General features: G+C 50.9%; 9 protein-coding genes across 9 annotated transcripts; 4 read left to right on the top strand and 5 right to left on the bottom strand.

Moving 5' to 3' along the window:
- Positions 1-207: 207 nt before the first annotated feature.
- On the bottom strand, positions 208-792 carry CGCA056_v003809 (uncharacterized protein; the record flags this gene model as incomplete). Its single annotated transcript, XM_037319065.1, has 1 exon — positions 208-792. One exon carries the CDS (start codon positions 790-792, stop codon positions 208-210), a length of 585 nt encoding a protein of 194 aa, XP_037182824.1.
- Positions 793-1384: 592 nt separating this feature from the next.
- fdh-2 (S-(hydroxymethyl)glutathione dehydrogenase) lies at positions 1385-2450 on the bottom strand (the record flags this gene model as incomplete). Its single annotated transcript, XM_037319064.1, has 2 exons — positions 1385-2145; positions 2243-2450. The coding sequence occupies 2 exons, from the start codon at positions 2448-2450 to the stop codon at positions 1385-1387; spliced, it is 969 nt and encodes a 322-aa protein (XP_037182823.1).
- Positions 2451-5251: 2801 nt separating this feature from the next.
- Positions 5252-6808, top strand: CGCA056_v003807 (uncharacterized protein; the record flags this gene model as incomplete). The annotated part of the gene is made up of 1 exon (XM_037319063.1): positions 5252-6808. The coding sequence occupies one exon, from the start codon at positions 5252-5254 to the stop codon at positions 6806-6808; it is 1557 nt and encodes a 518-aa protein (XP_037182831.1).
- Positions 6809-8020: 1212 nt separating this feature from the next.
- citC-3 (Dehydrogenase citC) lies at positions 8021-9858 on the bottom strand (the record flags this gene model as incomplete). The annotated part of the gene is made up of 2 exons (XM_037319062.1): positions 8021-9724; positions 9781-9858. 2 exons carry the CDS (start codon positions 9856-9858, stop codon positions 8021-8023), a joined length of 1782 nt encoding a protein of 593 aa, XP_037182830.1.
- Positions 9859-12840: 2982 nt separating this feature from the next.
- On the top strand, positions 12841-14198 carry CGCA056_v003805 (uncharacterized protein; the record flags this gene model as incomplete). Its single annotated transcript, XM_037319061.1, has 5 exons — positions 12841-13011; positions 13069-13105; positions 13158-13225; positions 13286-13656; positions 13727-14198. 5 exons carry the CDS (start codon positions 12841-12843, stop codon positions 14196-14198), a joined length of 1119 nt encoding a protein of 372 aa, XP_037182833.1.
- Positions 14199-14639: 441 nt separating this feature from the next.
- On the bottom strand, positions 14640-15271 carry FCF1-0 (rRNA-processing protein FCF1; the record flags this gene model as incomplete). The annotated part of the gene is made up of 2 exons (XM_037319060.1): positions 14640-15074; positions 15236-15271. 2 exons carry the CDS (start codon positions 15269-15271, stop codon positions 14640-14642), a joined length of 471 nt encoding a protein of 156 aa, XP_037182832.1.
- Positions 15272-16079: 808 nt separating this feature from the next.
- aes1-3 (Acetylesterase) lies at positions 16080-17329 on the top strand (the record flags this gene model as incomplete). The annotated part of the gene is made up of 4 exons (XM_037319059.1): positions 16080-16183; positions 16236-16496; positions 16554-16845; positions 16904-17329. The coding sequence occupies 4 exons, from the start codon at positions 16080-16082 to the stop codon at positions 17327-17329; spliced, it is 1083 nt and encodes a 360-aa protein (XP_037182827.1).
- A 1956-nt stretch (positions 17330-19285) lies between these two features.
- On the top strand, positions 19286-21105 carry CGCA056_v003802 (Sugar transporter STL1; the record flags this gene model as incomplete). The annotated part of the gene is made up of 6 exons (XM_037319058.1): positions 19286-19345; positions 19416-19569; positions 19626-19797; positions 19847-19939; positions 19992-20630; positions 20685-21105. 6 exons carry the CDS (start codon positions 19286-19288, stop codon positions 21103-21105), a joined length of 1539 nt encoding a protein of 512 aa, XP_037182826.1.
- A 144-nt stretch (positions 21106-21249) lies between these two features.
- On the bottom strand, positions 21250-22329 carry ACTTS2-1 (Trans-enoyl reductase ACTTS2; the record flags this gene model as incomplete). Its single annotated transcript, XM_037319057.1, has 1 exon — positions 21250-22329. The coding sequence occupies one exon, from the start codon at positions 22327-22329 to the stop codon at positions 21250-21252; it is 1080 nt and encodes a 359-aa protein (XP_037182829.1).
- Between the last annotated feature and the right edge of the window lie 645 nt (positions 22330-22974).

Below are 22974 nucleotides of genomic sequence, written 5' to 3'. Positions count from 1 at the left end.
TCAGTAAAGGTCACAGAGAAGCATGACAAGCTTTAGTCAGTAGCCAAGCGTATGTTATAGTTGACAAGTAGACTTAACTGCGCCTTTGAGTGGACTGTATCTGTAAAATGAACCGGACTTAACATTTCCCTCCTCGTGATTACCAGCTCTGGTATGTCAGTACTAGGTACCTATGCCTATCGTGTGTATTTGGACGTAGGACGCAATCTACCTCAGTTGAGGTTCACTTGCCTTGGCGGGTTTAGACATGTCGATTCCCAACAGGGCACCTCCGATTTGGAAGCCGAATTTGTCCGGCCCAAAGTTCCACCTCTTGTCGGCACCGCCTCCGGAGCTGCCACTTTGGGCCTGGGAGGACGATGGCCGTGGCTCTGCACGATAATCCTCGCCTGAGACGACTTTCATTCCTCGAGGCTTGAAGAATGTTTCGTTCCATCGAGCGAGCTCTTCGCGCATGCGGCTGATTTCTTCCTCGTATTCAGGGCCTTGCGCAGCCGACATTGGCTGCTGTCCTTTCGAATCCGCTGGAAGGGGTGTGCCGCCGGTGGTACCAGAACGCCCAGCTCTGACGAGGTTTGAAGTAAAAGCAGCCCAGTCTTCATGTTGGATATCGCGACTAAGCCACAATGCCGAGGGCTCAGGGTAAGCGAAGGTGAATGGTGCCGATCCTGGGATAAGGTTGGTAGAATGTGCCGTTACTTCCGAAGGCAATAGAAAAGGTGGGGGTCGATTGATCGGTTGCGTAGCAGTTTCTACAACGTTGGGAGGAGGTGGAACGTCCTTGCTGGCCATGGTAGCTTGAGGTAGGGCTTTCTGTGGATGCGGATGAAAGTTGAGAGTTTGAGGTGATTGCTTCTCGAGAGAATTGAGAAGAATGACCGGCTTGGCGGCCAATTAAGTAGTCCTCTGGGCTGAAGGTCCAGACTCGAGGATGGTACCATTCATAATTGAAGCTAAAGTCTTTGAAGTTATCACCTTCCTCATTCTGTTGGTTAGTTGGTCTGTTGGTGCAGGCCACATCAGCTCGTGGCGAACCTAAGTGCTGTGCCGCAGTTCACAGGATAGCTGATAGAGGGCCCCTCATTGAACTAATGTCGCATGATGACACCGTTCGGCCTATCTCGGGTAGTAGAATGCAAAGTCATAAGTGAACACTTACTTCACTGACCTTGCACCATTTTGAAATAGACGGCAAGGAATTCAACATCCCGCTTGGCGTAATTGGCAAGAAGACTAATCTGTGGGCAGATAGCCGTAGAGTGGACTATTTCATCCTGAATCGTTAAGTATGTGTGCATTGGCTACTTGAGAGTTCTTGTGACAGACGGCAGCCCAGTTCCCCTAAGACGGTCCCATCCAATCATAATCACTACAGCGAATCCATCTAAGAGAACCGAATGACAACTTTGTTCTCCAAGTGATCACTATACCGACGGTAGTACTCCGGGGCCTCCTCAATTCCAATTTCAGCCGTGACAACGAAGCTAGGCCTGGCGACCCCAGACGCGATCAAGTCGAGTAAAGGCGGTGCCTGAATCAAGGGCAGAACGATACCGCTTCCGACGGACAAGCCCTTCCTCCACAGTGAGGCGACCGGTACGGGAATATCCGCAGGCAAGGTTCCTGCGTAAGGCGTCCCTTCCGTGCTGTTCGCCCCGCCGTTATAGACGCCGCCAATTTCCATTCCTCCGTAGGTGGTGGGGACTGCGATCATGTTTTCTAGCACAATCCCATTGTGGGATCCTCCGGTAGCATTCACAGATTCAAATCCTACACAGTCAACGCTGCGATTGACGCCATCAGGTTCTTGTCTAAGGATAGCCCCGACAGGATCCTCCTGAGAGAAATCGATGGGGATGGCACCGATAGACTGGGCTTGCTCAAGTCGGCTAGCGATGCGATCAAGAACATACACTCTGGAAGCACCGCGCAGCTTGGCAGAGTAAGCAGACAAGAGGCCAACGGGGCCGGCGCCGAAGATCGCAACTGTATCTCCAGCTTGGAATCCCGAGTATGTGAGTGCATGCCATCCGGTTGTGAACACATCCGCTATCATGAGATAGTCGAGCTCGGCGGTGGTGTTGGTGGAGTTGATCGGAATGGGAATGACTGACTGGTCGGCAAAAGGGACTCTGGCGTATTCAGCTTGACAGAAGGCAAGTATGGTCAGCTTTAGCAACTCTTTCGAAAAGATGACATTTCTGGTACTCCTAGTAAGAATGATATGCGGATGCAAACTTACCTTGCAGGCCGCCGTAGTTTGGATTACCAACGCCGAAAGATAGAGGGTGAGAAGGACCCCAGTGGCCATCGTCAGCGTTATCTGGGATAATAACATAGTCGCCAACGGAGAGGGATGTCACAGAATCTCTGATGCTCGAGATGTAGCCCACGGCTTCGTACCCAAAACCATAGGGAACTTCGGGAGAGCCACCAAATCCGTGATACATGTGGAGCAGATGGCGGAAGAGGTGATCCGGACCACAACATCTGTTTGGTTGACGATAGCTGGTACGGGTAAGTTGATGACAGAGACATTATAAGGCTGGCCGAACCAAGCGACGCCTCTCATCAAGGTTGAATTCGTTACATTGAGCGCCATGGTCGTTAGAGCAAGTCGTTGCTTTCAGGGGTTCACGTTGATAGACGTATGCGTGACTGACTCGACAACTTGAGAGGATATTGATGTTTAGGTTGCTTTGAATGGTGAGGATCGAGTAGCACGCATATGGCATTTTTATACGTCTATGTCGCCAAGAGCTGCTTGCTTTAGTATGCAATAATGAATATGACAAGATACCGGATTTCCATGATAGCAGCAGCTATTGTCCGCGACATGCTGACTACTACAAGCGCCGCGTACGCATGATCATCAGCCGATGCTCTAGTGTCTTCATGGGCACACCCTTCTACAGTTATCGCGGCCTGTTCTGAGGTTGACTGCGGTACGATATCTTGCCCGTACCATAGAAGAGGAGAAGTCCATGCTAGCTGCTGACGCGGGGTCAAGCATAACTCCTTAGGATGTGGAGTGATAAGTTACATACACTCACTGACATCTTCTTAGCTTGAAAAAGCGAAGAGAAAGACTGGGGGTTGACCCACTATTGATAACTATCGTCTAGCGATTACTTACGCGTCTGAGGCAGTGCAAACGTCAACACAGAATTTTTGTCATACGTTGTCATTGTTTTATTGATTCTTACAGTCGACAGGTTCAGAATACGAGTTTCGACCGGTTCCGTAAGGAACTACATGCTCACAAACCCGAATCTCCGGCGTGACCATCAGCACTCACCCTCTCCTCCATTAAGCGCTACAAAAACAGCGGATAGTTGCATTGGACGATGAGCAGGAATTGAATCTGGGTCTGAGTACCGCACGTGATGAGTTTGGATCATTTTAGACGGAGTCGCCTTTGTCTAGGCACCGGGCTACTTTAGAAATGGGAGGCCCAATTGTGTTCGATAACTGCCAAACACACGCGTTGTTTCCAAGGCCTCCAACATGACATTCAGGTTTTAATTAAGGCTAGGTTGTTGGACGGCGCGTAGGGGCAAGTTCTTCGATGCAAATTTTGCCAACCTGTTGGTCCCATGATCAGCATGTAGACTGTGCACATACAGAACACGCAATCTGGAATTCTGTAGCATTCGCGAGAGAATTATCATTCTGTAGTGCCTGGTGAACTAACTAGTTACTGAGATTACCAGTCTTAAGCCCACGATACGTCGTTGAGTACGTAGCTCGTGGAGGACGCTTTGTTGGATCTCTTCACACCTTGAGAGGGGCTGTAAGGGTTCAGTAATCAGCGAAAGCGCTTGGTTTTGGAATAACGAAAGACATCCTATGAAAGCTAACCACGGCCCGTCGCCGGAGAAAACGCTCCTCAAACCAAGCATAAGGTAAGCTAAACCCGTTCAATGTCAAAACAAAAAATGTTCCCACGATGCGCTGTCTCACGGGATGACGTATCGCTGACCAGAGCCTGGCATGCCGCGGCTACTCTGCGACCGGGGTTTGCGCTACAGTCCGTTGCGTTAACAGCGTCCGCCCCCTAATTTTCGGCCTAAAAAAGGTAAAAAAAAAAGGGGCTTTTTACTAAAAACTACTAAATTATCCTAAACTTCACACTTTTATAACTCTATATGTACGTAATACGTATAGTTAAAAATTTAATTAATTAATTTACCAATTAAAAGCTATTTAATAATATATTCTTTATTTACGTATACTATATACGTATAAAGTTATAAAAGTATAAAGTTTAATTTAATTTAAGGGGTTTTTAGAGTAGATACTATAGATACTATATATAAAGGGTTTCGCTTTTTCTTTTGAGCGTTATATTTAGTATCTACTAGTTTAAACCCCTTTTAAAACCCTTTAAACTTTATATTTTTAAAACTCTATACGTATATAGTATATATAAATAAAAATATATTATCAAATAGCTTTTAATTAGTAGATTAATCGATCAAATTTTTAGCTATTTATATTACGTACGTATAGAGTTATAAAGGTGTGAATTTCAGGGGGCTTTAGGGGGGGTTTAGGCTAGTGGAAAATTTTCCTTCCAGGTCAAAGTTAGGGGCGGACGCTGTCAACGCAACGGACTGTATTGGCTGGGCTAATGATGCAACTTTGCCAAGAGCCGCCTTAATAGGGCTGCAAAATCGGCGGGCAGGATCTAGCTTAGCCCAGCAGCCGCAATCCAGGTAACATTGACAGCCGATGTTCACCCAAGAATGTTCCATTTTGCCTTGGAGAAGACGAGCGACTCTAACGCTCTGAAGCCGACGTCAAACGTCTTACATGTGACCCATGTTGGTGCTGCAACGCACGACCAGTTCTTGTGCCCCTGTCTGCCCTGTAAACGAAGCGAATCCCGACCCGCCCCCTGAGAACGTGGCTTCGAACAATGACATCAATATGTCGAACAGGATTTGCGCTCCTGGGCGCTGAGGCGTCATCTTCCCGACGGATGAACTGGTCCATAATGTTAGGAGGATCTGCGCTAGTGACCAATCATTCTGCGAGATAGAGGTCACGTCGATCGTAGCGCAGCCACATCAGGGAGCTTGAGGTGCTGTCGCGTACGCGTTAATTACCCCTTGCCTGCGTGATCAAGTGAGATCCACATGCGCCTGCGGGTTGACTTCACTTGAACAACACCTGAACTTATTAGAGTCGCGGTTCTCCTTTGTGAACAACCCCTCAGTCACATACTCTCGAGAAGAACAACACGAAAATGACGAATCTGCCGACAATAACACTTGACACTACGCTCGCCGACCTCTACCGGCGAGCGAGCCCAAAGAATGCGAACAAAAAGATAGCGCAAGTTCTCTGCGGAATCAACTCCGCCTCTGAGCTTAGCGCCAACGTTCCTCGAAACGCGAAATATTTGTATCAGGACAGCCCTTTCAACTCAATCCCAGAAGAGGGATCAGCCAACGGCCACGCAGGGGACATGAAGCAGAAGCAGGAGCTGGCCGTCAAGTATCTATCATTGATACCGCAGCGCGACGCCTTCATCAGCGGCGACACGGCTGTTGTCCTCTTCAACATCGATGAGACGGAGAAGCAAAAGACCCATGATAAGGATGAAGCCCAGAAGACCATTTCAGTTCTCGCCAAGAACCAACAACCAGATCTCATCTTCTGCCCGGGCCCATCCAAGATTCCCATCAAGGACGCTGGTATCGACTTGATCGCATACAAATTGGTTCTGGATGGCTTGGAAGACTATGACCTGATCTTCCCGCCCGAGACGCACTGGTTTTTAAACTCAAAAGCCGCCCTGGCCGAGTCTGGGCTGCCGACGCCGAAGTCGAAGATTGTGGAGCTTGATGGACTTGCAGGAGAGGCGCGACTGTGCTGCACGCTGTGCAAAGGCGATACGGCTGAGTTCGTCATTCCTCAAGCCTGCTCAGGTGCTCGAGGCGAATGGTTTGAGAAGCAGAGCGAAAAGATCTTTGCCGACCTCAAGGCGCATCCCCTCCCGTTCGTTCTCAAGAACCAACAGACGTTTGGTGGGGCGGGCACCTACATCATCAACACCGAGGAAGACCGAGAAAAGGTCGTGCAGGATTTCAGGGACGGCATCCTTCGGAAACTACTATCTTCAGTCACAGATTCCAACGTCCACCTGCGCCCTGCAGCGCTTGTACTCTCGGACCTGGTTGAGAACCCCATTGGAGATTACGGTCTGACGTTTTTTGTCACTGACGACGGAAGCGACCCCATCTTTCTTGCGGCTTCGGAGCAAATGATTGATGACGACAAGGCGTGGATTGGTAGCACCATCAACTATGCTCGACAGGAGGAGTTGAAGAGAAAGTTTGGCCCTTTGGTCAAGAAGATCGCCGTTTGGCTGAGGAGCCATGGATACGTTGGACCCGCTGGGGCTGACGTTCTAGAAACGGCACCAACGACAAACGGACAAAAGCCAAACGGCCACACAGCAAATGGTTCACAGGAAGAAGATTTCTCCCGTTTCCACGTTGTCGATCTCAACATTAGGACATCCGGGTCACTGTGCCTCCCTCTCCTTCAAGGTCACTTTACCAGCCGTGACTTCTGGAGTGGGTCCTCATTCTCCATCAGTTTAAAGAAGACACGAGCGGAGTTTATCAGTGAGTTCAAGGAGGAGTTTTTGCGTGGGCAGATGTGCATCATCAGTTGGTACGAGGACCCAGACACCGGCGTCAGTTTGGCCGACGTAGCGGTGGGTGCTGAGGATCAAAAGGGTCTTAGAAAGGCGATGAAAAGGGTAAGAGATGCAACGGATGAAGTGAAGTTCTAACAGCATCATTAGTTAGACCACAAATATGCAACTTGGACGGTGTTGAGGTTAATCGAAACATTTCTGTAGAGCGTGGATTTCCTGCCGCATAGCGCACGCATGTAAGCCTACGTACCGAAAAGGTGCGCCTCCAGCCGGCAACTGCGAAGGAAAAAGTTAGAAGGAAAGGAGGTAATGGCTTGGGCTTTCTTGTGTCTTCCTCTCTTGCAACGTTTGTTTCTCAGCTTTCTTTCTTGCCCATCCAACACGGCTCAGTTTGCTCCAACTTCGCAAAGAACACAGGCCATGTCCGCCAAACCCACGCAGAATGATCGCCATTTCGATGCGGTCATCTTTGACCTAGACGGTACTCTATTCGACCATACTCATTCCTCGATACAGGCCATGGCAAAACTGCAAAGTATGTGGCCCGGATTAAAACAATTTCCCATCGAACTGCTCAACCTCGTGTACCAACGTGCACTTAATCGCGCCTACGATGATTATCTCGCAAACAAAATTACCTACGAAGAGAAAGACATCGAGAAGGTCCGGGATTTCTTCACCTCTCTTCATCTTCCAACTCCATCACAGGCTGAGATGGAAAGGTTTCGCGACAGATATAAGGCAATTTACCGAGCCGCATACAGTACAACCACCTACAGCCTGGAGACCCTGCAACGGTTGAAAATTATGGGAATATCTGTCGTCATCCTCACAAATGGACAACAGAAACACCAGGAGGAAAAGGCGGCTGCTCTTGGCATACTTCCTCTCGTCGACTGTCTGGTTAGCTCAGAGATGATAGGATACAGTAAGCCGGATAGCCGTGCATTCCAATTTGTCATCGACATGCTAGGGTATGAGGCAGACCGAATTTTGATGGTCGGCGACTCGGCCAGAGCAGACATGACGGGGGCTTTGGGAGCGGGATTGCGTGCATTGTTGTATGCCCCTGAATCAGCCGATAACTCGGACTCGGACGATGGAAAGAAGCTTGAGAGTTGCCGCGTAATTCGAAATATTGAGGACGTTTTAGACTTTGTCAGACCTCTAGTCTAATAGGATGGGAACGAGCGTTTACACTGAATAGCCGCAAATCTCAGAACAAAGTCGCTAGAATGCCTGGACTAGTGGTCTTCAACATTTGCAGGCAAGAGTCTTATTAGTGAAACCAACTAGGGCAGTCTTGGAATCAATGTAAATAAATTTACAAGCACGTCTGGTATCTTGTTACAATACGGAAGCAGATTGGGCAATAATCTTTGCAGCAGCAACCTCTGCAATGCCATACGCAGCCGTCTGAATGTGACCAGAGAGAATGATGGGAATGATGCTGTTGTCCACCACGCGCAAATTGGTAGTTCCATAGACCTTAAGATCGGCATCTACAACACCACCGTCATCTCGAGGCAGAAGAGAGCAAGTGCCAACAGGATGGTAAAAGCTGTTGACCGTGTTGACTGCAAACTCGCTAAACTGCTCGTCGGTCTGGACATCTGGGCCTGGCTCAGTTTCGGCCTCCCACATCTCAGAGATAGGGCCCGTCTCGGCGATCTTGCGCGCAAACTTGGCGCCCTCCGCTGCAGCCTTGATGTCGTGTTCGTTGTTGAGGTACTTGGGGTCGATGATGGGCTTGCCTGTCGGGTTGGCCGGGTCGATGTGCACATTTCCGCGGCTGAGGGCATGCATGACAGTGCTGAAAACCGTGATGAACTTGCCGGAGCCAGGGTACCCAGCGGCACCGACGTGGTTGGCCTCGAAGATGAGCTCGTAGTCCGGAACAGCGTCGTTCTTGAGGAACTCGAGCTTCTTCTTGTCAATGGGGCTATTGCTAGTGCCGACTGCAGTCTCGGCGAGAGCAATGATGTCGGTCTGGGCTTGGCTGCCGACTTGGCCCCAGTTCAAGAAGCCATAGGCGGCCGAGGTGTAGTCGTAGAGAGACACCTCTCCATCGATCCACTTTTGGAGCTCAGCAGTGGCGTTCTCTCCGTTGGCGTCGAAGATGAGGTTGTCGAATGAGTCGATGCCATCCTTGAGACGGTACACGTTGGAGGTGCGGATGTGGTCTTGATAGTTCTCGCCAACTCCAGGAAGGTCAACCAGAGGTGTAACTCCGGCAGCTTCAAGCACTGCGGTCTGTCCGATACCAGAAAGCTCGAGCAGACCAGGGCTCTGCACAGAACCGGCAGAGAGAATGACTTCCTTGGTAGCATTGATTACACTACCGTCAGCCAGCGTGACACCCGTGGCGACGTACTCCATTTCAGAGGCCTTCTCGAGATTAACCGTGACAACCTGAGCACTCGTCTGAACAACAAGGTTAGAACCGGCGAGAGGCAAGTAACTGTTGGCGCTGTAAGACCGGCTGTAGTCGACATTGTTGATGTTGGTGCCCTGGAACATGATGCCGATGGGGTTGCCGTGCATGTTGCCCTCCTCGTTGATAGGAAGGCCAAGCTCGCTGCCGGCCGGCTGCCATGTGTTGAGGACATCATAGATGACGCGGTTGTACGTGTTGCGGATAGGACCGGTGCGACCGCGAGGATCCTTGTCTGTACCGGTGAAGTTCTCCGACTTGGTCATGGCATCAATCATGACGTCCCAAGTCCAGCCCTCGCTGCCCATCTCAGCCCATGATTCGTACTCCGGGGACGAAGCACGGTCATAGCAGAGGTAGTTCATGGCTGATGAGCCACCCAAGACCTTGCCGCGGTTAACGAGGATCTGGCGACCGCCGAGACCGCTCTGGTCAACCGTGGTGAAGTTCCAGTCAAAGTTAGTTCCCAGGATGGAGCCTCGTAGACCCGGGACGTTGATGCGGAGCTCATCGAGGGCAGATGGGCCGGCTTCAAGAAGTAAGATCTGGGCATCCGGCAGGCCTAGACTCAGGCGTGTTGCCAGCGCTGATCCAGCAGTACCTCCTCCCACAATGACCTGTATGGAGTGTCAGCTACATTATTGAGGCAAGAGAGGTCGGTAGATGGACGTACATAGTCGTAAGTTTTGTCCTGGGCCGAAGCGACACCAAACAGCAGGACAGCTGCTGGCCAAGCCTTGGAAAACATCATCTTGGGCAAAGTCAAAAGAGTGACGGCCGTTGATGATGGAGGTTGACGCAGGATTGTGGCTGGGTGGTCTGGATGGTCTGCTTATTGGATGGGAGGGCGGCTTGTTTTTGTAGATGCCGATGATGGCTCATACTTCACGTGGTGAAGAGCCATCGGGCTGGGTATCTCGGTCGACTAAACCGCTTACGGGAGGAGATTCTGCAATTGAAGTCGCTTTTCTCATTACGAATGCTTTATTCATGCGCTCCTATGTCGGATTGGGGGCTTTCAGGACGCTTACCCCGGGAACCATCCAGGCGTCCCCATTGGGCAGGGAATACCTAGATGTACATAGTAAGGGTATTGCAAGATCATTGATCACCAGATACGACTTCGACCGCACTTCCATGCGGAGACTTTGGAGAAAAACATGCTGCCAGGGACGCATCTTGGTTATTGCTCCAGACCCAATAGCTGACACATGCTGCAACCAAAAGCACCGGGTTTATGAGCGGCGCTAATCCTCCCCTGGTAGACAGAGACAGGACTTGGCGTTGAGGCCTACGAATAGACAAGGTTAAGCGACATTACATCGGAGATATCTTCCTGCGCTGTCAGGCCAAAAAGACTGCGGACATGTATGGGGACCGCAAGTCTTAATGGCCTGACTTCATCGAGACTGCTAGGATAATTTCATCAAACACCATCATGGTTACTTATGTACTTAAGGAAGTTCCTATCAATACTAAAATTCAAGTCAAAGTGGGCGCACGCTCTATGGGATGCTGGTATCGCTGACTGCATGCGCCGATACATCCATCAAAGATGTGGCGGCGACCGGCAAGACTCTTCCGGATAGATAGTCCGGCAAGACTTCTCCTCAAATATGGTGGGTGAAAGAATTGGTGCGTATGGAAGAGAGCTAGTGTACTAGCATCAGTGCGCGAAATGCGGCTGTCAACTGTCAGACCCCATGGATCTACCCGCATTTCGTTCTCCAATACCTTCCAGCAGACCCGTCAACATTGCCCGAGGCGGAGCAGAGGCGGGACTGACACCAACAGACGAACACGTCCCCGATCTCCAGGTCAGTGCGGACGTGGTAACGCTCACGAACATCGAGGGCAACCCCACCACGTCAAACGTCTCCTTCGGCTAGAGGGCGATGCTTCGTATTTCGGGGTGATCCCTGTCAGCGGGTTGCAAAGAGGGGCGGCGGAGGGCATCTCTGGGGTTAGCGCCAACGGTGGCCTTCGGAGGCGGGTCCCGGTGAGAGGAGACAGTTGGATTAAGAATAAGACTAAGCCCTGTCTGTATGGGGCCAAGAAGAAGGGTCAGTCTGGGGATAACAGACCTTAAGAGACTCTCCGTCAGTGTCGCAACGAATGTTCTGGTGGTCGGAGTTGTGCGCGTTGAAAAGGTAGGTGGCTTGCGAAGGATTCTGCGCTATGAGACTCCCCTATCTTCCTCCTATTCCAAAGGAAACACACCATAAGATCTCTGGCATGATCGAGCTGTGGCGTTGCACCGTGGGAAGTTGTTGGAACGCGTATTCACTCCTCCCTGATCTTCCATTGGTCCAAGACCCTTACTCTGCATTTTACCCCGGGCCCAATTCCCCCGCTCGACCCCGGCAGACCCCATAAAATGCATTTCTTCATCGAATCGAAAGATGACCCAGGATTTGGAGAATTTCCTTCCAACAAGTTTATCTGCAGCGCAGTATCATTAGCGACAGCGAGTATGTAATCCCGCCAGGGTTGTTCCCTCTTTCGTCCTCTTCAAGACACTTGGCCCGGTCTCAGTCGCAACAGACACTGCTAGGCTAAATCCTGACTTCTACCGACAACACGCTACTGCATGTGTGAGGCACATCTCGCGGAACAGGGTCCGTTGAAGCAGGTTGCCGCTTTAGCCAGGATCGAGGTGCGCCTGGGTTGCTTCTATGATCAGACTCTTCTTTCCTCAGCCATCAAAGACAGGCAAGTAGGCAATCTGGCAGTGGCAGGAACCATGCATCTATCGCCGGGATCTAATGGTCTTCCAGGGCAAAGGGGAGTTAGGCAAGGTTCGTCCCTCGTTGGAACCTACCAGGTCGCATCTAGACTATCCCATACTTCAACCCGGCGAAGCTCTACGCAGAAAGGGGCCCGAGCAAACGCACCGTACAGACGCAGACTGTCATTGTGAACATCGTCCGTGCGCTGTCGTATTGATTGAAATAACGTAAATGCAACCATGGATGGATGTACGGAACGGCCGAAAGAAGAAATTGAATCGGCCGAGCCTTGAATGATAACTGTTTCTCGTATGTGTGAAAGAATCGGAAGTATAGGGGGGCTTGATGGCATCGCCACATGAGATAGTAATTGAAGAATGTTCGGAAAGGGGTCCGGTCGAAGGCCGCGTGAAGAGCAGACGTGGAACTCAGGCTCGATGTCGGACATGAGAGCTGCGGCGATGCAGGACACAATCCTATGTCTAATCAAACCAAGCCACTTTCCCTGAAGAACCGTTGAAGATTCGGGAACCTCGGGACATGAGAGGCACAGCAGGGTTGAGGCTCCTGGGCAGAAATCTTGTTTTCCACTGTATTGTGATTGCAGCCAGGAACGGGCAGTCACACTAGACCCAGACTCAAACGAGACGAACGCTCGACATAGAAATGCAGGTGCTTCCGTTCCTGCCGTCTCGGCTACATCACCCCTGCATGCAGAGACACACTTCGCCATTCTCTGGATCAGAGTAGAAGTCTCCTCCGAGTGTTGCCCAAACAGATAGAACATTGCCCCTCTGCAAGAGTCGCAGGAGGTGGCTCATGGTCGCGAGATGGCCCCAAAGGGTATGTAAAGAGTTGGCCTTTCTGATCGTCGAGATCTTCAGTATAAGGCTAAGGCATTGGCGCTGACCTGGGTCCTTGAAGATCAAGACTGGATCTGTGGATCTTTTGATCTTCCCCTTTATCGTTTTCGAATCTTCGCCTGGCGGTCAGCATCAGTAGCCATGGCTGCCACGCCCGCTGTGATTCGCACTGAATCAAATGGACATATTGTGAGCGGTATTGCGATTGGCTTCGTCGCTGCTTCAGCGTCAATTCTCTCGCTCAGACTCTACACACGACTTGTGCTTCTGAGAACGGCGGGAAAAGATGACTTAAGCATCGTGATTGCAGAGGTGAGAACAGACCCAAATTAGAGTCTCGTCTATTACCCAACCTGACATCTTCAATAGTTGTTCGCAATCGTTGTTACAGCCGCAACTTACCTTGGTAGGTTTCTCACTCCAAATCTCCCCGCGGCAACCCTGACCGATCGATACAGAGGTTAAGTATGGTATGGGAAGGCATGTCGAGAATGTGTCGCTGGAAGAAACGCTTCAACAACTCAAGGTAAGACAACCTGTCATGGATGTCATTCCAGTTGGCACCCAGTCGCTTACAGCCCATCAGTTCCTGCTTGTTGCTGTCCTCCATTACAACATGGGGATGAACGTTGTCAAAGTTTCTTTCCTCTTCCAATACCGACGCGTCTTTCCTTCCAAGGGAGTTCAGAGAATCTGCCTTTGGGCAATGGTGTTTGTTGTCTTGTGGGCATGCGCTCAGGCAACTTTACTCGGCACATCATGCCTGCCAATCTCCATCATTGTTCCCAGCACCGCCAGCTTCTGTCTCAACACGCTCCCCATTTGGTATTTCTCCTCAGCCATGAGCATGGCCACGGACATTATGATTTTCTGCATCCCTTTACCGTCCGTTCTTAAGCTGCGGCTGCCCACGAAGCAGAAGGCCATGTTGTTCGGAGTCTTCTCTCTCGGCTCTTTGTAAGTGCCGGTCTCCCCCGATGCCTGCTAGAGAATTTCCAAGCGACGTGCAACTAACGTTGGTGGGTAGTGTGTGTATCATCTCCGTCTACAGAATGTTCACCCTCCGCACCGCCGTCTACAGCGAGGACCCTCCCTGGGAGAACATCGGCGCCGCGATCTGGTCCGCCATCGAACTCAACACCTCCATCATCGCCGCCTCTCTGCCGACTCTCCGGCCATTGCTCGCGAAGTGGCTGCCAGGGGCTGGTCTGTCGTCCGCTCACAAGAGCGGGACTAGCGCCTACCCGCGATACGGGAGCTCATCAAGGATTGGCCGCAGCAACTTCAAGGAGCTGAAGAGCAACAATACCCAAAGGGAGGTCAGCACCGAGGAGCTTGTGCTCAAGGATATGATAGCCAGCCAGTCGGGTGCTGTGCCTGCGGTCTACTCTCATGTGACAGCGGAGCCGAAGACAGGGAACGTGGGCCAGGAACTCCGGGGAGACTTTAGGAACCAAATCATGGTGACGAGAGAGACTACCATCAGGCAAGGTCGTTGAATGAAGTGGACTATTGCCGGAAGTCTATCAGAATCTTTCATGCCAGCATCTCAGGTCCTATCGCGTAAGATCACGGGCCTGACACAATTACCAATGGATTGCTTCTTTATTCATGTCCATGCGAACTTCATCCCCAGTTCCTATCGCCGGTCGTATCAGCCTCTTGACTTGCTGTTCGCCAACCAGTGTGGACGTTTTACGACCTCTCCAGCAGTCGTGGGAGTTCCGGCTGCCGGGACTAGCAATCCTCTCTGATTCTAGCGAGTCCAGTCATGGGCTTGATAATCGCTCCCCGGGTAGACCGTGGTGACTTGACAAGTTTCCGCAGAACAATGACCACCATCCGTACTCTGCGTAACAGTTGTGGCCCTGTCACAAATGCATGTTCCGATGTATTTTCGTGGCAATAACGTCGATATTTCTCTGCAGTGTCCTCCAGCCTCAAACAGCGATCTCGGGCAGCCTCTCAACAGAGTATTTTCCCTTTCCGACCGCAATCAAAGGCACACCCGGGACCTTCCTCAGCTTTTGTCTCAGAGCCCTATCGTTCGTTCCAACCAGGTAGCAGCGGTTCTTCGTGAAGGTGGTGACGATGCAGTCGTCGGCGTACGTGCCAGAGTGCGAGCACTTCAATCGCTCAAATCGCTCGTCCTTCGCAAGGCGCAGGGCCAGGCGGAACTTCGGTGCCAGCTTCTCAAGCTCGCCGATCGTGCATTCCGTTACGACGGGTGTGCACTTGGCGAGGAGGAGGTCCATCAGGCCCATGACGAGGTCGATCTTGTGGCGGACCGTGTGCGCGAAGAAGTTGGTATCGAGAATGATGTAGTATGGGGGTCCCAGGTCTTGATTCGATTGGAAGTAGAGTCCCGACGGGGCCTAGGGGATGCGTAGGACGAGATCGGCATCGTTCTTCTCCGTCGTCGACTTCGATTCCGCTTCGGTCGGTTTCGCAGCAAGAGCGTGGCGGCGGCCAATTAGGCGCTTGGCCTGGAGAATGTCAGACGGGATACACCTCGAGTCGCTTGGAGAGCTCCTACCTGGCCGAACTTTCTGGTCTTCTTGGCGACACCCATGTTTGTTGTTTGGTAGGATGATGGTTGGAGATGCGCTTGGGACTTTTTCTGCCGCGAACTTTTAGGCGGTGAGGAATACCGCCTCTATCGGTGCTAGTGCATAAAGTTATGCATGCCGGACGGGTCCTCAAAATATGTGGGTCCGGCTCCGTGTCGGCACCGAGTGAGTCCGGCGGCGACAGTTCCTCCGCTTCTCGACTCTCAAAACAGGTCGAAATATCGGGAGATCAGATCGTCTATAGATATAGAAGCTTTCTAATTCGAGTCTTCTTGTGAGTTACTCTCTGACTCAAGTACTCATAGATGAGCGGCGAAATACGAATGACAAGAAAGTCTTTGGCCCTCGACCGATGGTCTGACTCAATTTTTCCCCAACGGTAATTCAATAGCTATTCAAATGTGAACACAACAGTTAAAGTGATATGTGAGGTTTTCATGAAGTCAAGTGGGCTTTTGACACGATAGCTTTCGCGACATCATTCCAGCGTCCCTGGTCATTCCCTACAGGGGCTTCCCCTCAACGGCCAGGCCCGACACAGCGCTGAGTGGTGGACGTAAATATTTCCGCGTGCGCCACGTGCTAGTTGATGATTTTGAACCCGCTCATCCGGTTCTAAATCTTGCAATAGATTTCACCCCGCAGACTTTGATTTTCCTGGAGCGGGGAAGCGGTAGGCGAATACCAAGATGATAAGAAAGGGTTGCGGCAGAAAAATCATATAATTACCAGAGAATAAATACTTCACCCGGAGCAAAAAGATGTTTCCTCATTAGTTGCGATCTCCCATGCTGTGTTGATATCCTCGAGATGCCCGTCTCTTTGGCAGTCCTGCTTGGACTTGCCTCCGTGACAGTGCTTGCGTCTCCGATAGCATTAGAGGCCCCTTTTGACTGGCAAAAGACTGGCTACGTGTAAGTCCCGGTTGCACCACTCAAGTCTGTACTAACGAGACACATTTACTAGCCTTGCATTCGGAGATTCTTACACATTCGTCCAAGGAACAGAAGGATACTGGGGATACAGCTTCATCGGCTCCCAGCTAAACATCTCGTTCACTCCTGAACAGCTGTTATCGGATCGTATTGTTCCTGGGCAAAACACCTCATCCGCTGGAGGTCCTAATTGGATCGAGCAACTTACTGGTTGCAAAGAAGGCTTGCCACGAGACTGTGAGATTCAGTTATGGAATTTTGCATTCGCGGGCGCCGATGTGTCCACTACTTTGTGAGCTGAGCATCTGGTGATTTACATGCTCTTCCTAGACGGCTAATTCCCAGCAAGTGTTCCACTCCACCATGACTACACCATATCGTTCCAAAACCAAGTATCCCAGTGGAACGAGTATGGCAAATCGGTCATCAACGCAGACACCAAAAGTTCCCTCGTGGCTTCCTTTATTGGAATCAATGACATCAACGACATGGCCAACTTCCAATTTCCTGTTCAAAACTTGACAGACTTTGAAGAGCTGTACACTGCGGTCATCGCAGAGCAGTTCGAAGCCCTTGAAACCGTTTATGAAGCTGGATATCGTAGCTACCTCTTCCTCAACTTACCCCCTCTGGACAAGACGGTATGGCCTTTCGTCGGATCTTATTTGAAGCTATGAGCCCCCTTCTGACTGTGGACAGCCTGCTGCACAAAGCGATCCTACTCGGAAGCCAAACACGACGATGATAAAAACTTTCAATAATGTTCTCAACCAAACCGCCAAAGCCTTCACAGAAACACACCCCGGAGCGACTGCGTTGGTGTTCGACACATACACCTGGCTCACCTATGTCTTCGACAATGCGGCCACTTTCGGTATCACCAACACCACATCGTTCTGTCCCAAATACAATGCGTGGGATATTGCGACAAACTACGCTGCTTACGGCTGTCAGCAAATTGGTGAATATTTCTGGTACAACTCGGGGCACATCACATACACTGTTTCTCAACTGCTTGGCTCCAAAGTGGATGAGTTGTTGGCTCAAAAGAGCGGACAGTGCGGTGAGAAGCATAACACTAGTTCATCGTGGGGAACTCGATGGGTTGATGGGGTCGCAAGTTAGGAGTGCAAGTCATGTACGGAGCTCTTGTAAGTGCGCAGTTTCGTGCCGACACCCATTCGCGTCAGCTTTTGATGGAGTTTTGCTAGCTGGGCAATGTCCACTTCACAAGCAACATGTAATCCGTATATCTTACGTCTATACTAAAGCGACTACGTTTCTCATACCCATTTTAATGGCTGCCATCGCTGTCACCGCCGTCACACCGTCGTCGTCTATCATCGTCGTTATCAATTCTGCTATCCCTATCGTTTTCCCTACTATTGTTGTCCTTATTAAAGTGCTAGGTACTTACGATTACACTGCCCGGCAAGCGAAAACCTCACCGTAAACCAAGTCTTCTTATCAATGACAAAGACAGGCCAGTTTGCGATTTCTCGCGCGTCATTCTTATGGTCTCATTGCACACCTACTCGGCCTACCCTCAATGTCGGCCTAGACTCACATGAAAGACATGGGCAAAGGTGATGATAAGTTGTCCGTTTAAGTATCCGAAGCCTCCCACCCGTCAGGAGTATTTTCACATTATCCTCTCTTTACATCCACAACGCGGGTGGACTCAGCGCCGAAACGAGCACCGGGACGGACCGTGAAGTGGGGGCTCTGTAATGAGCAGCCCGAAACCGGAGCCAGCATATCGGCAAATATCCGATGGAGAGTCGCATCCATTCGAGTGTCTACAAGTTTCAGCATCTCACATTCTGAACGAGAACAGTGCAACATGAATGAAGAGTAACCTTAAGAAATCTCAAACTAGGCAACTGTCAGTACCGGATGTGCATATCCAGGCCCGTCGTCCTGGTCTTGCCGGCTGTGCGATGCGCCCCAGTGCATGCGCTGGCATCAAATCACATTGGCTTTTCTCATGATTCGATCGGATAACTTTCTGATTGGAGTCAGACGCCACGCTGATTTCGAGTGGTCCCGTAGTCTCGGGTTCTTTGCCCAGCCCACGAGACCACAAGCCCATTATGTCCACACTTTTCCTCACTTTTCCTGGATTCGCACGGCTGCATGAATGCTGAAACATGTAATCGTTCTACCATTTCACAATGGAACATTCACGCGAGACCAACCGGGAATTTTAGGCTTGACTCGATGGAAGACAAATACCACGGTGGCTGGTGGGACGAACACCCTCCTGATTGGCGCGCATAGCCAGCAACTTCCAACACCAACCCAATGGCCACGAACATCAGCGCAAACCCCGTTCACGAAGCGGCCTGGGTAGTGGGGCGGCCACGAGTTATGCTTGCTTTTGCAAACCAACCCCATCCAATGCGAGGACGTCATCGTGCCCAAGAGCTGTACGAATGACCGCATGCATGGTTGCTCCCCCGGCAAATGTCTGCTCCAGGTAAGCTCTCAACGCTGTGACGCGCCAGAACAGGACGTTCCAAGCGCATCTAGCCATGAGATACTCCACATCGCGTGGAGGAGATGCCGTGCAGATCACTTGTTTTGGCACCACATCTTGGTGCGGTACCACGTTCTGCGACCGTGGGGAAGCAGATCGCCTCCCGCTCGTCCGCCCGCCGCCGATGGCCTCGGTTCCGGGTCGAGAGTATAAAAGGGCGGCGGGATTTAGGTTGGGACAAATGCAAGCGCATAAGCTTGAGTTTGTGTGCTTTCTATCTATCAGCTGAGTCGTGAACCTTCAACGCCCGCCCACAGGGTATTCTCCGGGTTTTACGAACGAGCTAAATATTCCCGTTTCTGGAGAGTAGATCTTCCCCGCACCCCTCCCCGAATCAGACTTCTGGAGGTCCAGTTTTACCCCGGACTGTACTCCTGTTGGCTGCATCACGAGTCTGGGGAACTTGATACGCCAGGCCATTGAGAGCAGGTCGAGACAACGCACGCAGCGACATTGCAGATAAAATTGCTTCACAGCACGAGAGGAATAGTAATTCAACAGTCAACAATTAAGAATTTAGTGGCACGACAGCATTGATCATCATGGCTCTTTTCAGTCTTGGCAGGGGCAAAGGCCTGCAGATGGGCGTAACGATTTGCTGCGTAAGTCATCTCAACGGCAGAGCATTGGTCTCACTACGATAGCGCATCATTCTGACGTGTCCCCATGTAGCTTATCGCCTTCGTACTTTTTGGCTACGATCAAGGAGTGTTCGGAGGAATCCTCCAGATGGAAGACTGGCTTGACCAGTTCAATCACCCATCCGACTCAGAAACTGGTATCATCGTGTCCTGCTACAATCTGGGCTGCTTGGCTGGCTGTGTTTGTGGGTTCCAACGAACACTCGAGGTTGAAGGCCTACGCTGACCCGTTGAGTAACAGTGAACTTCATATTTGGAGAGACACTGGGACGTCGCAAGACAATTTGGACCGCCATGGCGCTGGTTATCATTGGCGCTACGCTACAAGCATCAGCGTTCACGGTTCCACACCTTGTCATTGGAAGACTTGTGACGGGCTTAGGCACGGGCATGAAAACCTCCACAGTTCCGATGTACGAGTCCTTACCAGGCCTTCAAGCTCATTATCTTAACTCCAAACAGGTACCAATCTGAACTCTGCGACCGCAAGTATCGAGGCCGTCTTGTTTCCGCCGAGACACTCTTTGTGGGCGTAGGCATTGTTTTTGCCTACTGGTACTTGGCTTCTAAATTCCTGAATAAGGTCATGACTGCTGACCAGCGGCAGGTTCGATTTTGGAATGTCCTTTGTCGGCGGAGCCATTGCGTGGCGTCTCCCTCTCGCCTTCCAGATCATCTTCGCCCTCGTCGTCATCGTTCTAGTCTTTGCACTTCCCGAGTCACCCCGTTGGCTGTTCAAGCATGGCCGCGAGCAAGAGGCGGTCCAAGTTCTCTGCGACGTCTTTGATAAAGATCCCACGGATGACTACATCCGCGCGGAGGTGTATTCCATCCATCACGCCATTGAGCTGGAAGCCTCTGAGAAGAATCAATCGTCCTTCATGAGCATCTTCAAGAACGATCGCGTTAAGACTGGCCAACGTGTCCTTCTTGCCTGGGGAGCGCAGTTCATGAATCAGCTTGGCGGAATTAACCTCGTGGTCTACTATATTCCCAGCGTTCTGGTACAAAATGTGGGAATGACGGCACACATGGCCCAGATCATTGGCGGATGCGTTCAAATGATGTTTATGTTTGGATCGATCTTGCCTGCTCTTACCCTGGACCGAATGGGTCGCAGAAAAACTATGATTTGGAGCAGCGCTGGGCTGGGCGTCTGCATGCTAATGATCTCGATCCTCCTCTCTCGTGTGGGGTTTTCCAACGGGCACGCATGTTCTTCAGCTTCGGTCGCGTTCTTCTTCCTGTAATTCCCCAGGTATGGATGTCAAATTGTCTACATGTTGCTAATAGTTTCAAGATACAACCTCATCTTCGGCATGGGCATGAACTGTGTCCCATGGGTCGTCGTCCCCGAGATTCTTCCCCTTCACGCCAGAACCCGCGGTACCGCTGTTGGCATCAGCTCTAACTGGCTCTGGAACTTCTTCGTCGTCATGATTACACCGGTCATTATCAACCGTTTGCAGTGGAAGGCATACCTGATCTTCGTGGTGACGAACTTCGTATTCATTCCGCTGATCTATTTCTTCTATCCCGAAACTAGCAACTTCCGCCTCGAGGAGATTGACGAGTTCTTCACTCAGGGTCGCAACCCAGTCAAGGTTGCCAAGGAGATGCAGAAGGCTATGAAGAGTGGTCAAGATATCTCCGGGGCGGATGCCGAGAAGACGGTGTCTGGCTCTTCAGAGAAGGAGAAGGTACAGGTGGAGCATTCATGATCCATATAGGCAAGCAGCTTGACAACCTGTCCATTGAGATTATGTGAAGTAAGGTTCCCTAGTCGTTTTCTACCAAAGACTATTGCCTGGAATATTTCACAAAGTAGCTTTGCTAAATGCAAGAAATCTGTGTTCCACGCTTATCTACAAAACCTTGAATACCAATTTCTCATTGGAGATCTTACCCTCCTCAGACAGCTTGAAGCCCTCAACGACAGTTTCCAAGCCGCCAAGCTCCCTCACCTTACTCGTCTTCAGGTCCCCATTGCTCAGAAGCTGAGGCAAAAGCTTCAAATACTTCTCCCACACCTTCTTGTCCTCAGGTGTCTCGTCTCCACAGTTATCAAACCGGAACGGGAGAGCCCTCTCAAACACTGTGTAAACAATCGTCCACTCAATCTTCGCCCACGGGTTCACAGCCTTGATCTCTTCCTTTGCGGGCGGCATTAGAGGAATGAGAGTAAGAACGTGATCTCCTTCACCCCCCTCGAGTGCCTGCGCGATCTTCAATGTTGAGCCGTGCTCTGACACAGTGTCGAAGGCGCGTTTCAGCTTCCCGCCTGTGACTCTCTTGACTTCTTCAACCCACTCTCCGTGATAATCGATCACGACATCCGCTCCCAGCTCCTTCAAGAACGAATGATTCTTTGGCGACGCAGTGGTGATAACTTTCAAGCCGCTCAACTTTGCCAACTGAATGGCATAGTTTCCAACACTAGTCGCACCGCCGTAAATGAGCACCCACTCTTCTGGGCCTTTCTCTGATCCCGGCTCAGGGAGGCCAAGACGTTGATATAGAGCTTGTACTGCTGTCCCCAGAGCAAGACCGACGGTCGCAGCGCTCTTCAGCTCCACATTATCGGGAACTTCAAACAACAAACTCGCTTCAACGGGGATGTACTCTGCGTACCCGCCGCGGATCGGGTTTGCAGGGGTTCCGTTTTGGCTGGTGCCTTGGACAAAGCCTGCAACACGCTGGCCCTTGCTCCAAGCAGAGCCGTTGGGATCTTCAATTGTTCCGGCGAAGTCGGCGCCGACAATAAGACTGGCGGGGGCCGGTGGGGCGATGGGTGGAGAGCCTTTAACGGACTTCCAGTCCGTGGGGTTGAGGGCGGAGTAGTGCACTTTGACGAGGACTTCTCCGGGGCCGGGTGTCGGGATCGTGGTGGATTCGACGGAGACAACACCGTCACCTTGGGTGATGAGAGCTTTCATAGAAGACATTTTGGGAAATAATTGTTATGATTTGGGAGCATACAAACAATGCAGGTCTGTTTGCAGATGTGGATGGGGCTTTTTGGTGGATAACGTTACTGATTGATAGCTCATAATTGCTGCTTGGAACTCTGCCTCTTAAATCGTATCTGAAGATTTCCAGTAGACGATTGAAATTTCTAAGCATACTTTCGGCGCCGAAATCCTTTGAAATGTGAAACTAAAGCCGCCCCTTGAAAGCCTTGACGATCTCTAACCCGGGTCGGCGAAAAGAAAACATATCGCGAAGCGCGAGTCCGAGCCACCCAAACGGGCTACGTTGAGAATGTTACGTTATGAGGGTAAAGGGACATTGGTAAGCACGGTTACGCCACACGGCTCAATAAACTGCCCGCGTGCGGAGCGGCGTCGGTGTGGGTGTTCCGCCGTTTGGATTGGATCTTTTGTGTGCCACGATCTAGCCAAAAGTGGGCATCATGTAAGATCCCCGTGGTATTCCACGGCATTTGGGATTTTGATATATAACGTTATGACCCCTTGAAAACGTCAACTGATATTCCAAATACAGTGATGGCGATATCGGTGGGGATCAAATCGACATTGTCATTAAAAATGCATGTTCGTCATAAAGTCAATTTGAAATAAATAGTCATG

Source organism: Colletotrichum aenigma, assembly GCF_013390185.1.
Source record: "Colletotrichum aenigma strain Cg56 chromosome Unknown KSG_Cg56_contig02, whole genome shotgun sequence".
NCBI lineage: Eukaryota > Fungi > Ascomycota > Sordariomycetes > Glomerellales > Glomerellaceae > Colletotrichum > Colletotrichum aenigma.
The sequence above is the reverse complement of the archived record's forward strand: the minus strand, read 5'-3'. Positions and strand labels throughout refer to the sequence as shown.